General features: G+C 36.7%; 2 protein-coding genes across 7 annotated transcripts in view; one reads left to right on the plus strand and one right to left on the minus strand.

The window, feature by feature from the left end:
• Nucleotides 1–12985, plus strand: part of LOC117217656 (tachykinin-like peptides receptor 99D) — a 227025-nt gene that overhangs the window by 203693 nt on the left and 10347 nt on the right. For all 5 annotated transcript variants that reach the window (XM_033465462.2, XM_033465438.2, XM_033465430.2 and 2 more), the window contains exon 6: nucleotides 12448–12644. In XM_033465462.2, coding sequence (XP_033321353.1) covers nucleotides 12448–12644 — 197 coding nt within the window. The remainder of the gene's footprint in view (nucleotides 1–12447; nucleotides 12645–12985) is intronic.
• The window catches only part of LOC117217646 (uncharacterized), a 34663-nt gene that overhangs the window by 9595 nt on the left and 12083 nt on the right, over nucleotides 1–12985 (minus strand). The gene's annotated exons all lie outside the window — the stretch shown is intronic.

Consider the following 12985-nt stretch of genomic DNA (forward strand, 5'->3'; position numbering starts at 1 on the left):
TCGATTAGCCGGAATGCGAGTCGCGATGATGAACAAACTCAAAGCTGGAGAAGCGAACCGCAGCCAGAGTATTATGCCGCATTGGCACGCACGTGTAATAGTGGTTTGCAGTTTAAACGTTAAGCCCTGTTGTAAGTTGTAATTAGACGATCTACCGGCAGGCTGTTCATCTCAGGAATCGCACTTTAATCCTCCGAATCTGTTAAAATCACGTGTCTGGGATCAGCCTGCGATTAGCCTGAACATTCTTGCTTCCTCGTGAAGCGTCGTTTATAGAGCTTTGCTACGCGATTCGCAAAATTCCAGTCGCGGATAATCACTCGAATTTCTCAATAAAATTCGTACACAATTTATGGTTTCCCTCTGCTATCCGAACGAGGACCCTTTACGCAGCCCTGACAGAATGGGCAGGATTTGTGCAATCGCTGACAATATTTTCTGCATACTCGACCGAAGTCCGATACTCCTGTGGTACGCCGACATCGAGTTGTCAACTATATCAACAAATGCGATTTCGAGGCAAACAAGTTCGATATTTTATGCGCTCAATTTTTTGCCCAAACTTCCGGTTCGAAGGGCCATAGTTTTTTATTGCAACGCTTTCTCCGGGGACCGTTCGAACGTTATTTTTGAAAGTTCGAAGTTCGACTTTCAGATATAATATTTGATATCGTCGAATAGAAAAACGCAGCTCTGTTACTTTTCTGAATGTTTTAAATGAAACGTGGCAGAAAATAATGAAGAAGACTTTTATTTTCAAGGTGGAAATTTAAATAAAATTGAGTCAGTCTTCTGTTTAATCGTTCGATTATTATACTTCACTATCGCGGCAATGTTTTGCGATGTTCCTCGCGAAGATTATGGTGATTATTATACTGCGGAGTTTTATGCAGATCTTCGTGTTCTCGTTTAATTTTTTGGAAATTAAAATGGAGAAAAATTTCTTCGGCTATGAAAATCTTCCCGGCGAAACCAAAATAAAAATGCTTTCGTATATTTTGTTGATCTGTTAATTACCGTTGCGTTTCGCATTGCAGCAAAGACATAATATTATATTTAAAAATTAGATACGAAAATATTTCGCGTGTACACAACGATAACATTATGCTTAATGTTCGTCCAAATATCTTCTGCAGAAATTATCCTAACTTGTTCCATTAAATACTTTCTGTAAAAAGTAGAGCACTGTTCTACAGAAGTTCAGAATCTCAGCATTACCAACTCATCGCGGAACAGTTTACTCCTGAAAAAGAAAACTTTCATCTAATTTAATCGCAAGATTCCAAATGCGTCCGAGCTTTTAAAAACATTACGAGTGTATCGGCAAATTTTTATAACGATAACAAGAAGATAATGCTTTGACTAAATTACGAAAATTACTAGAGAGCACAAATGTAATTTCAACATTTATAATAAACTTTTTCTTTCTACAAGGGTTTTACAGTTACTGGAGTTATAAAGATGTTTCTTTATTCAAGGATAAAATTGGACGAGTCACGTGAAATATGCAAAATCCCCAAAGAACTCAACACAAAATCTACAAATTCAAATAAAATAGAGAAAACCACCAGAAATTTTCGCACGACGTTCGATTAAATCAATCCTGTCATTCTTATCGAACAATTTATATTAGTCGCGTTAGTCGATTATCCGATGCAATCAATTTTAAAGATCTTGTTAGAGAAGTCTGTAACCGTGTAACGAAGCTTATTGCTTCGTAGATCCACACAAGATTTACATTAACTAAACAAACAATGATTTTTAACCATTTATAAAATAGCTTATCGTGCCCTCCGAAATAAAACGTAATAGATCACGCTGAAGTACTTTTCCCGGAATAAGTAAATACTTTTTAGATACGAAGGGGAAAAAGTATATCAGGTTAGACCGGTAATTTAATTGAATGAAAACGGCGAAAGCAGGAGAAAGGTTGGGGTAGTATTCCGCGCACGAGGACGACGAAATTTATAATTCTCCCCTGTGCCGAAGTGGTTTTATTGGATTACGATTAAACGGCGAAGAGGCCTGTGTCTTCTTCCGCCTACGGATTCCGTTCGTCCACTTTGGCAGATACATAATTACAATGCACCTCATTATTCAGCCTAAGTTATTCCTAAAATGTTTCCTCCCAAATTTCTATTGTGTCATCCTCGTCGCACGCGAATGAAGTTTTAACGATACGTACACTAGGCACTAATTGCTGTGCCCTTGGTTTGTTACCAGGCATAATTAATTTTATACGTACTCAATTTTTTTATTCTTTTATTTTGTTTATCTTTGAATTCGAATTCTTTTATTTTGCTTATTTTTTAATTCTAATTTTTTTATTTTCTTTATTTTTTTATTCCAATTCTTTTATTTTCTTTATTTTTAAATGAAAGCATTCAATATGTCTTATCCAAACAACAGCAAACACAAACCAATGACACTGCAACTGGTGAACCCACAGTAACCAGCTCAGAAAATCGATTTCAATAGAAAACGTAATAGACGAAGATCTCATTACATTAACACTGGAAGATAATAACAGAACGATAAATTTCCTCGTGTAATATATCACGCTAGACATGATTTGAATTCTCTGTACAATAAAACGATGTTAACAAGAAACTTCCAGCTGCTGCTCTATAGCAGCCATTTTGTAAATTAGACCGACCGGTGTTCAGTTCCTTAAGAAATGAAAAATAGTAATTACAGAAGTCCCTCGACCTTCAAAATTCTCGCGGTACCATCACGCTTCTGTATCACGTTGGCTCCATTAACGATCTGTCGGTTCTGTGAATTAATAATTTTGCATTGGTGTCCGAAAGGCGGGAGTTTGTATCGTGCATAAAGCGCGGGGGACATGAAAACTCCTGATTAAAATTCAAAATAAAAGGAGCCATCTAAAGGGACCTATTATCCGCGGTTCAAGCAGAAAACCGCCAGGGGAATCTGTACGGCGTCTTTCGGGCGGGGATACGAAGAATACCACTTCTCCGTGACGTTAATTGCACGACGTCCATTATGTTGTCCGAAAGGAAATTGGATGCGTTCGTGTCATATCGACCTCGAAATGTCTAACGTGTTGTCCATCGAACGTTATTACAGTGACCAAGAATTTCTTTCTTTCCGACGATGGTCTCCTACTTGTTCGCGCACGAGTCTAAATCGACGAGACCGATGCTACAGCTTTTCGATGGCGTAAAATTATCAAGTTTGAACCGCCTTCAGTTTATCTATAGCCTCAATGTTGTTAAAACTACTTGTCGAACTTTTAAGTGGAGTTTGAATTTTCCCTTGATCAAGGGAACTCTAGCAATTCATTAGTAGACTGCCGATTTAATGGGTTTACAATAAGTAGTTTACAAAAGCAGAAGAAACATCGAAAGAATTTAATTCAATTTTTATTTTGTATGAAAATTTGCTTAGCTGTTGTTCCGATTGTTAGCGTATTGTCGTTCGTATTCGATTTAAGGTCTTTAAAAATGACATCTGACATTTCAAAATCCGTATCCTGGATAAAGAGCTCTCCATTAGCAGGTTTTGTTTCCTCATAAATTTGTGTTGCAGAATATTAGATATTTTCTTTCATCGTAACACAACGCGATTGAATAAAATTTGTTCAATTCAATTTGATTTGTATTTACATAACGTTCTTTCAGAATGTGTTTACACATAATTAAAGAATATTTCTTAACTGTATATATATTTTCAAAACTGTATAGGAGTAATCTATAGGATTAAACAATAGGATTAAACTAATAGGAGTAAACACGAATCTTTTTTCTTTAAGTAAATAAAGCATATTTATTATATGGTACAAATATCGGGTCACAAAAGTCTTCGTACGGTTGCGGGATAAGATTAACCGTAGAATGCCTTAGTAATCTGTTAGCAACGAGTGCAATAATTTCAATTATAAAATTAATTTGTAAATATGAGTCTCTATTGAGTAAATATGAGTATATTGAAGAGCGGGAAATGATTTTTAATTTATTTAAAAAACAACAATCGTAAAGGGAAAGTGCAAGCATGGTTGGGAAATCACATTTTACAATACAATACATTGTAAGAAAATATAAAGGAGCAGGATGTGTCATTAATCAGCTGCGTACGGGAAGGAAATTTTATTTTAAGAAAAACAAAAGCGGAACCTACTACAAGTACAACAAGTATTACAAAAAAATTACGAGAATTCAATGGAATTGATGTGCATGCTGGAACGATACATCATACATTACATACATCGAAAAAAACATGAGCCATTCGTGAGTGAAACTAACCTTAAGAAACGATCGCAATTCGCAAAAAAATTATGTCGTTAAACCCACGTCGTTTTGGGAAAAAACTATACTTTGTGACGAAAGTAAATATAATATTTTCAACAATGATGGAAAGAAAAAGGTGTAGAGAAAATCAGAAACTGCCTGTAATAAGAAGAATTTGCGAGTAGTGGGTGTGAAAAGTGGAGATAGGTCGATAATAGTATGGGGTCGCACGAGTGCAAAGGGGCGGGCAATTTGCACATAATTGACGGTATTATGAATAAATTTGTTTATCTAGATATGCTTAAAGATAACTTAAAAGTTAGTGCCGAGAAATTTGGAATCTTGAATGACTACAACTTCTACCAAGATAGTGATCCTGAAGACAAATCTTATTTAATACAACAATGGCTTATCTATAATAATATTCCTATATAATAGTAATAATATTCCATAATAATATTAACACGTTCCGTGCCACGTGTACCATCGATGGTACACGCTTGCATGTTTACTTAGTGAACTGAACAAATTGTTTACAAGAAATTTAGAACCGAAGAATCAATTTCCACCGCAAGAATGGGCGTTGATAAGTTTTTGTTACGTTGTTATGTGTACGAGAATTAATAATTGCACGTAATACATCAAGTTTTAGTAAAATATCAAAGTGTGAAGATTCGAGTAAAAAAAGCTCGGCACGGAACGTGTTAATAATATAATAATATTATATATTATATAATATTCCCCATGCGATAGCAATACCTCCTCAGTCTCCGGATCTCGATCCAATCGAACATCTGTGGGAAGAATTGGACCAAAAAATTAGAAGTAGACCGATTTTGAACCGGCAAGAATTAAAAAACATTTCAAAATCTGAATGAAAGAATATAAGCAATGAAATTACTTGCAACTTAGTGCAATCGATGCAGCGACGATTACAAGCTGTAATCCAAGCGAAAGGCAACCCTACTAAGTACTAATTGTCCTTAAATTCGTATTGTCATTAAGTGTACGAAGACTTTTGTGACCCGATATTAGTACCATATAATAAATATGCTCTACTTACTTAAAGAAAAAAGGTTCGTTTTAAGGTTCGTTTTGAAAACTAAGAAATGTTCTTTAATTGTGTGTGAACACATTCCGAGAAAACGTTACGTAAATACTAATAAAATCGAACTGAACAAATTTCGTTCTGGTATACGAGCACTTTTGTGGGCAACTATACATGCGTGCGTAGCAAAAATTGATAAACGAAACACAGAGAGCATTGAAGGCAGAAGAAGAATTTCAAGCTATTGTTGAGCGGCATTAACTGTATCAACTTCGTTGAAAGAAGAAATACATTTCCGACTAACTCCTGTTTTATATAATCGACGAGGAACATTTGTATTTTGCATAAAGATCCGCAGTCTACTAATTAGTCACACTTCATTGCCGAATCGAACATCTTACATCCAGTATCGACATCAATCTAACATCTTTAGCGAGCATCGGTTTCTTAATTGGAGTTTTTCTTAATTATCGGTTTCTTAATTTCTTACAATCTCATTACATTTTCGACATATGTGGTTTGTATTTCATTCGTTTCTACGGTCGCCGACAAATTAACGCGTGGATTTAGTCTCTCCAGCCTCTGCTACTCGAGCCGTCACCCGGCAATTATCGGCAGCAACAATATTCCCTTTCCGGCGTCATCATACGTTGGCGATGCTCGCCTTTTAGCTGGCACGCATTATCCATCCGAAGCGTTGTGTTTCGCAGCCTGGAAAATGGACCGAACCCAATACATCCGCGAGTCCCGCGTAACACGGCGTTTCTGTAACACGGTTAGGGAATTTAGGAAACTGCCGGTGTAACGCGCGGGATTTTCGCCGGGAGAAGCACGAAATCCACGGGGGAACTTCGCGGATATACGTCAGTCCATGTTGCGAAATTTGAAAAAATCTTCCCGGAGAAAGTGAAGAAGCGGAAATAAGGAGCTCCTTGAAATACGAGCGTGTCGGGACGTGGGCGGCGCCGGGAGAAGCTCGTGCTGAATATTTCGCAGCAAACAGAACAGCTTCAACAATGCCCCGGTGTATAAATATTTTATATAGCTGCCCGATTGTTTCATCTTCTGTGATCAAACGCGTTTCTAAACGCGAATCTTTAATCCTTTCGTCTGGCAGAGGGATTCGTTTGTCTGGCAGAGGGATTCGTTTGTCTGGCAAACACACTAAAATAAATCTTGCTGGCACTCTTTGTTCAGACGCTTGCGTTTGAAAAATCTCAAAGAGTTCTTCAATACCGTGTTCCTAGAATAAATACCTGTCCTTTTTCAGTTTTTATCAAGCGAAGCGAAATTTAATTATGTAGTCGGATGCTATAGATAGGCCTGTTTAACGCATTACCAATTAGTATTTCCAGAGTCTTTAAAAATCTACATATGAGCCGTTTATTTTGAAAGTAGCATAAGTCACTTTTTCAAAAAAATCGAGTTAATGGTAACACTAATTACAATTGAACGGTATCTTTTCATTTTTAAAAAATTTGCAATCAATAAGTTGAGAACTATTGAGATTTGGTATAACAAACATGTTTATTTTGAAAGTGGCTTACTGTAAAAGAAATATGTATCTTTATAATTATATATTGATGATTTATATTATATAATGATGTATCTTTATAATTTCGATAAGAAAATTGTAATAAGAATTGAGCCGTTAATTTTGAAAGTGGCATAAGTCACTTTGTTTTTAAATCGATATATTTAAGGGTTTGCGTTTTAACACGTTTCAAAATATGGATGCTAACTTTCGAGAAGATTTACTTGTATTTGTTATCTCAGGACACTGATATTTTTCTCAGTATAAATAATTTCGTATAAATTATCATCATTTTATTAAAAAAGTCACCACTTTTCATTGCGGTAAAGAGACTTATGCCACTTTCAAAATAAACGGCTCATATAATTCGTAACTGGCCTGCAGATTTTATGCATTTATGATGAAAATGTGTAGATGAAACACGAAACAGTAAAAACGCCAAAACATTTCCACTAGTTCTTTTATGATTGAGAATGTTTTTGGTACAATTAATTGTGCCGTAACTCGTAAAGATATCATACATAATCTACTAAATATCTATTAAATATAATATAAACATAATATAACTACGTAATCTACTAAATATGAATGTTATTTCTTTCCTTTTAACCAATTAGCTGTTATAATCTCTTCGTAAAGTGTGTATGTCACTGTAATTATACTGTATATGTTTATTTTTCTTCGTATATTGTTTAAAAACAACGCTTTTATGAAATATCTAATTTAATAGAGACTATCAAAGCATATATTAGGTCTACTGGAAAGTTCTGTCCGTTTAAGAAATGAAAGGAAATAATAGATTTTTCATAAATTTAGTAATATTTATTGTACAATATAATTTCCGTCGTTACTTATGACCTCTTGCCAGCGTGATGGCAATTTGTGAGCAACATTTTTCAAAAATATATGTCTCAAATGAACATGTGCATACCTATCGAAATTTGCAATGACATTATCAGACAGAACTTTCCCGGTAGACCTAATATACAGTTAACTGTTATACAAATTTAGGAATAAAAGTAACTGGAAACATGTAAGAAACAGAAATTGGTGTCGTTCTATTAGGGAAATTATTAAGAACGAGGAAGTGTTAAATAAAGTAGTTGCGGAAGAGATTTACAAAGGAAAAGTGAGAGAATTGAAGAATATCTACTGTTGAATTTGTAATCAAAGTAATTAGCTCATGCTTCTTAAAGAAGTCATTACCGATATTTGCCAGATATTGATCACAAAACTTAAGCTTGCCTGACTCTCGACCGTTCCCAATGTTTCGTTCGACACTGTTCCATTTAACTTTCGCAATGTTCGAAGAGCTACGGTCCGTCCAATGGCACAGATACGGGTCACCAGGAAAAATGCGCGTCGATTATTCTCGCGAGCTCTATCTCTGTGCAAACTTTCTTAAAAATCGACGTCGCTGTTGGACGATGCTGCGACGGCGCAGGCGAGAGAACCGTGTTAAAAGGCATTTTCAATTGCATATTAATGTGGGAAGTACCGAAACAGATCATTTGCGTCCGTGCCACACTTTAAAATTGCAATTTTCGTCAACTTTTCACTTTGAAAAACTTTCGTGTCGGGGAAACTCACGGCGAAAGGCGCACCGGCATAAATTCTCAGCAAGTTTTTAAGCGGGCCGGTCCTAAACTCGGTGCGAGCCAACTTTCCCGAAATGCCATAATTTGCGCGTTAGCAATTCGGGTCTCCATTGTTCCGGTGGATCCTGCATTTTTGATGTTCCGGAATGGCGCGAACCCGTCATTCGATGATCGGTAGAGTGAGACACACTCTGTAGACGCAATCGTAAGAGATTCGGCGACAACACCATCGAACGATTTTGCAATTTCAAAGGAGAATCCTCGCGAGTGAAAAGTAACAAACTGACACTGTCAGTGCTGTAATAACTCAAGAGTATCGACAAGCTCGTAAAGAACGAGTATCCCTGTCTAGTTACAGGAACAAATGCGATACGTGGTGGCAGAGATTTCCTCGGCGATAAAACCGGGAATTTCGATTCGAGAGTGTCGAGAAAGTAAATGATTATATGGGCCATTACGTGCACGTAACAGCGGGATGAGGCAATATCGCAGACAATTACTACTTTTTCTTTCTTTTTTATGCCGAACCAACTTATTTCCGATCATTATTACGCTGGGCAGCTTCGACGCAGGAAGCATCGACCAATGAATTATGCAGCTGCATGGTCAAGTTTCAAAGTTTATTTGCTTTTAACGAGGATAATGAACAACAAAGAACTTTTAACCTCGGAATTTTAACGAAATTCCAACATGTACGTTCGAATGGAAAGAAGAGGAATGCGAATGGCGCGAATGTGCAAGCAAACGAAAACAATTGAACAACGTGTAAATATTTTCTTTCTTACTTTGTAATTCACTCTTTTTCGCTTTGCCCGAGCCACTGGTAAAAGCGAAATGCGCGATAAAAGGTTGACGGGCCCGTAAAGGGAGAAATTGTTCTCTAGTAACATTTTTCATTTCATTGGGCTCTGTGAAAAGTGTCAAAAAGCTTTTTTCATGGGAACGCTTTTTACACCTGTCATTTGATGCACGAACGATTACAAAGTAGAATATTTATTGAAAATAATAACCAGCGGATTTTTAACCACAATAATTCCCACAAAGTATTATTTTATTGCTTGCGATTACGATTCGCAGGATTTGATAATCCACTCACTCTAATTAAATCTAAAATGTTTATAAACAACCGGATTTTATGTAGACGAGATGGCTGTTAACAATACGTTGTGGCATAAATTCGTTCCGTTTTTCCGCTTTAGAGAAACGAAAAGAAAAAGACGGAATTTTAGTAACAACCCGAATTTATGTTACAACCTGTGTGGTATGTATTATGCAAAACGCTGCATCTACCTATTAGAGAGTAATTTAATTATAATGTGGACCAAGATTAGTTGAGCAAAAAATTCTGGTAGGAAGCCCAATTTGTGAGCGGTGCATAAATCGCGTGGAAAACGAGAGGCCGGAAAATAAAAACTGCAGAACGTCCGCATTATCAAACGTAATAACATGCGATTCTTGTTACACCATTTAATGGCTCCTAAATTCAGTGTCGTTTCGACTCATTTTACTTTCAAACAAAGAACTAGTTCTTTCTCTCCGGGATTCAATGATTTTATTCATGAATTTCGGCTTTTCGAGGGCGGCGAACTGTATCTGATTAAAAATGGAACGTCTCGTCCCTATCGTGCCGAGGCTTTCACGATCAGTTCGCTAGAAATTGTTGCTGTTACGCTGTATACACTTTTTTCCTACCGTTTCGTCACGCGATCGCAATTTTTAACCATGTTTAAAGATTACATGGCGCCATCTTCGAAACTGGATTCTGTAGAAATTATTTCGCGTTTACTTGAATGTATTTATTAACCTTTTAGATACGGCTGAATTCTGCGCGAGGCTATTTCTCTGGACGGCAGAGTCTGACGTGTACTGTACAGAGTCTGATACTATATATACAGGGTGTCCCAAAAATGTCTCGCAATCTGAAAGTGGCGGGTTCCTCAGGCCATTTGAAGCAACTTTTTCATTTACAAAAATTTTTTCCGAGGCACCGTTAACGAGTTATTAAGGAAAAACGGTGGCCAATGAGAGGCGAGCTCAGCTGGCGCGAGGCGATCGAGCCAATGAGCGGAACTGGGCTTCGTGCGCTGGTTGGCTGGGCCGCCTCGCGTCAACCGTACTCGATTCTTATTGGTCACTGTTTTTCGTTAATAACTCGTTAACGCTGCCTCGAAGAAAATTTTTGTAAAGAAAGAAGTTGCTTCAAATGGTCCAAGGAACCCGCCATTTCCGGATTCCGAGACATTTTTGGGACACCTTGTAGACTGTTGTAAATCGATGTGAAGACGAAAGAAGTGTGAAACAACGCATATGAAGACGATTATTTGGTTCAAACGATGAGCGAGTGAGCTATTAGAGCAAGCCACTATAGCGGCGCGTCGTCCAGAGAGATGACATCCGCGAAAGCCACTATAGTGGCGTGTCGTTCTAAAAGATGATATCCGCAGAAGTCATTATAGTGGCGCGTCGGGCCTAAAAGATTAACACTTCGGCTGCCAAGGGAGTCCTACAACTACAGATTCAAAGTTACTTTTACATTTTCAGCGATACTTAATAAAACATCGTGTTTGTTTATTTCTATGTTAGAAATACGCTCCAAATTGCTACGAAATAGATCTACAAAACGCATTTCTCCCAACTCATAATTTTTCAATTTTTGTACCATTTCAACCAATTGCAATCTAAAAGAATGTTTGTATACTTATTCTCTAGAAAACTAATCGGTCCAACATCTCAAGAAAACTTAAGTCATTTACACCAATTTTAAAATAGTTATTCCGTTTGAGAAGCTGTTAACAGAAATTAATAAGAATAAAGAATTACTACGCTAATAGAGAAAACAATAAAGAATTGCTACCCTAGCTTTGATGCGTCTCTATCGTTAAATGTCAAAATCGAACGAGTGATCTATTGTAACCGTCAGGCTAATACCTTCTATTATGTACTCTGTATACTGTAAAGATTTATGATACGGTGTTCTCGGCAGTTCGAGCAACGGCAAAGGTGGTTGGAGAAGTGGTAGTCATCGATGCAGAGACATTCTGTCCCATTTTTAACGTCAGAACAATAAGATCCTGTGCACAACGGGAGAGCTGGACGTCACATTCCTGGCAGACCCTACAATAAGTAACTTAAGCTCTCTGTTTGAGCATGTCTCCCAGGAGCGAGAACATTAAATCCTTCCAGGTCAAAATTAGAAGTTTACCACTTCCACAACATTCCGTGTATTCCTCTGTTTCGAGTCCGAGACCGGACTCTGCTTCCACTACTACAATATCACCTCGAGAATCGCGAAGAATTTTTTTGTAATAATAAGAATGTCATGAACTCTAGCTTCTAGTCTTACAACGCTTTAAATTAATATTTCATTTGCAAATAATAATTTATTTATTATCTATTGTTTGCAAAGAAAATGTTATTTTTTTATTTGGATTTTAGGGAAAGACATTTTGTCTGTTGTATATTGTATAATAACTGTTTCGTAGATTGGTGTTGTAATTAAAATGTTACTTTTATTCGAATTTAAGTGAAAAGAAATGAAATTCTTATTACTTGAAATAATTTATTTAGATCTATATAAATAATAAGCAATTATGTTTGTCTTTTATTTAAACTTCCATATACCAAATAATTTTCTATTTAAATAATCATCGGAATGAACATTTACTTAGGTGATGCCCAAGCTCTGTTTAAAGGTTATATTATATATTATATATAAATTACGCCCTTGTCTCCTTCATCGATTGAATTTTTAATTTACATCCTCTCAATCGGACTTTCAAATTTTGCTCATTTATAGGGTCTAAAGTCTTCAAGAAATTTTAAAATGTAGATTTTACTGAAACGACAGTTTCGCTTCAGCTTTAATTTACTGAATCCATTATGATATGATAAATCCTTGTAGAAATTTTTAATCTACATAATTGCGATCGTCGTCGAATCTCAAGGCTCTCTTTTCGAGAAACAAGATGTACAATGTGATAGAGGATGCTATATTGATTGAAACTACGATTGTTTCAGGTTGTAAAAATGATGATCGTGGTGGTGGTAATATTTGCAGTGTGCTGGCTACCATTCCACGTGTACTTCATCGTGGTGTCTTACTTGCCCGAGATCACAAACAAACCGTATATCCAAGAAGTTTTCTTGGGTATCTATTGGCTAGCGATGTCTAACAGCATGTACAATCCGATCATCTACTGCTGGATGAATTCCAGGTAAAACGTTATTTTAAACAGCACGTAAGTACCTTTCGTTAACATATATATTTCGTTGCTTCTATCCAAACTAATGTCGCACAGGTTGTCCCAAACATCGATTCAGAACACTGAGACACTCCGATTCGGCGAGCGAGAAGATGTAACCACGTTCAACCTGAACTTTTGGCGTTGGATCTTCTGAAATTTTCGCTATCACGATAATAAGATCTTAGTTGTCGCTAATGCAATTTCTAATAATGCTTCTCCGTTCGTGCAGCTTATCAGACCGGTATACAGGGTGGACCAACTAAAGGTAGCTACTTAAATATCTCGTTCAGTTGCGATAATGTGATTCTGCA

Source organism: Megalopta genalis, chromosome 17, assembly GCF_051020955.1.
Source record: "Megalopta genalis isolate 19385.01 chromosome 17, iyMegGena1_principal, whole genome shotgun sequence".
NCBI classification, from domain to species: domain Eukaryota; kingdom Metazoa; phylum Arthropoda; class Insecta; order Hymenoptera; family Halictidae; genus Megalopta; species Megalopta genalis.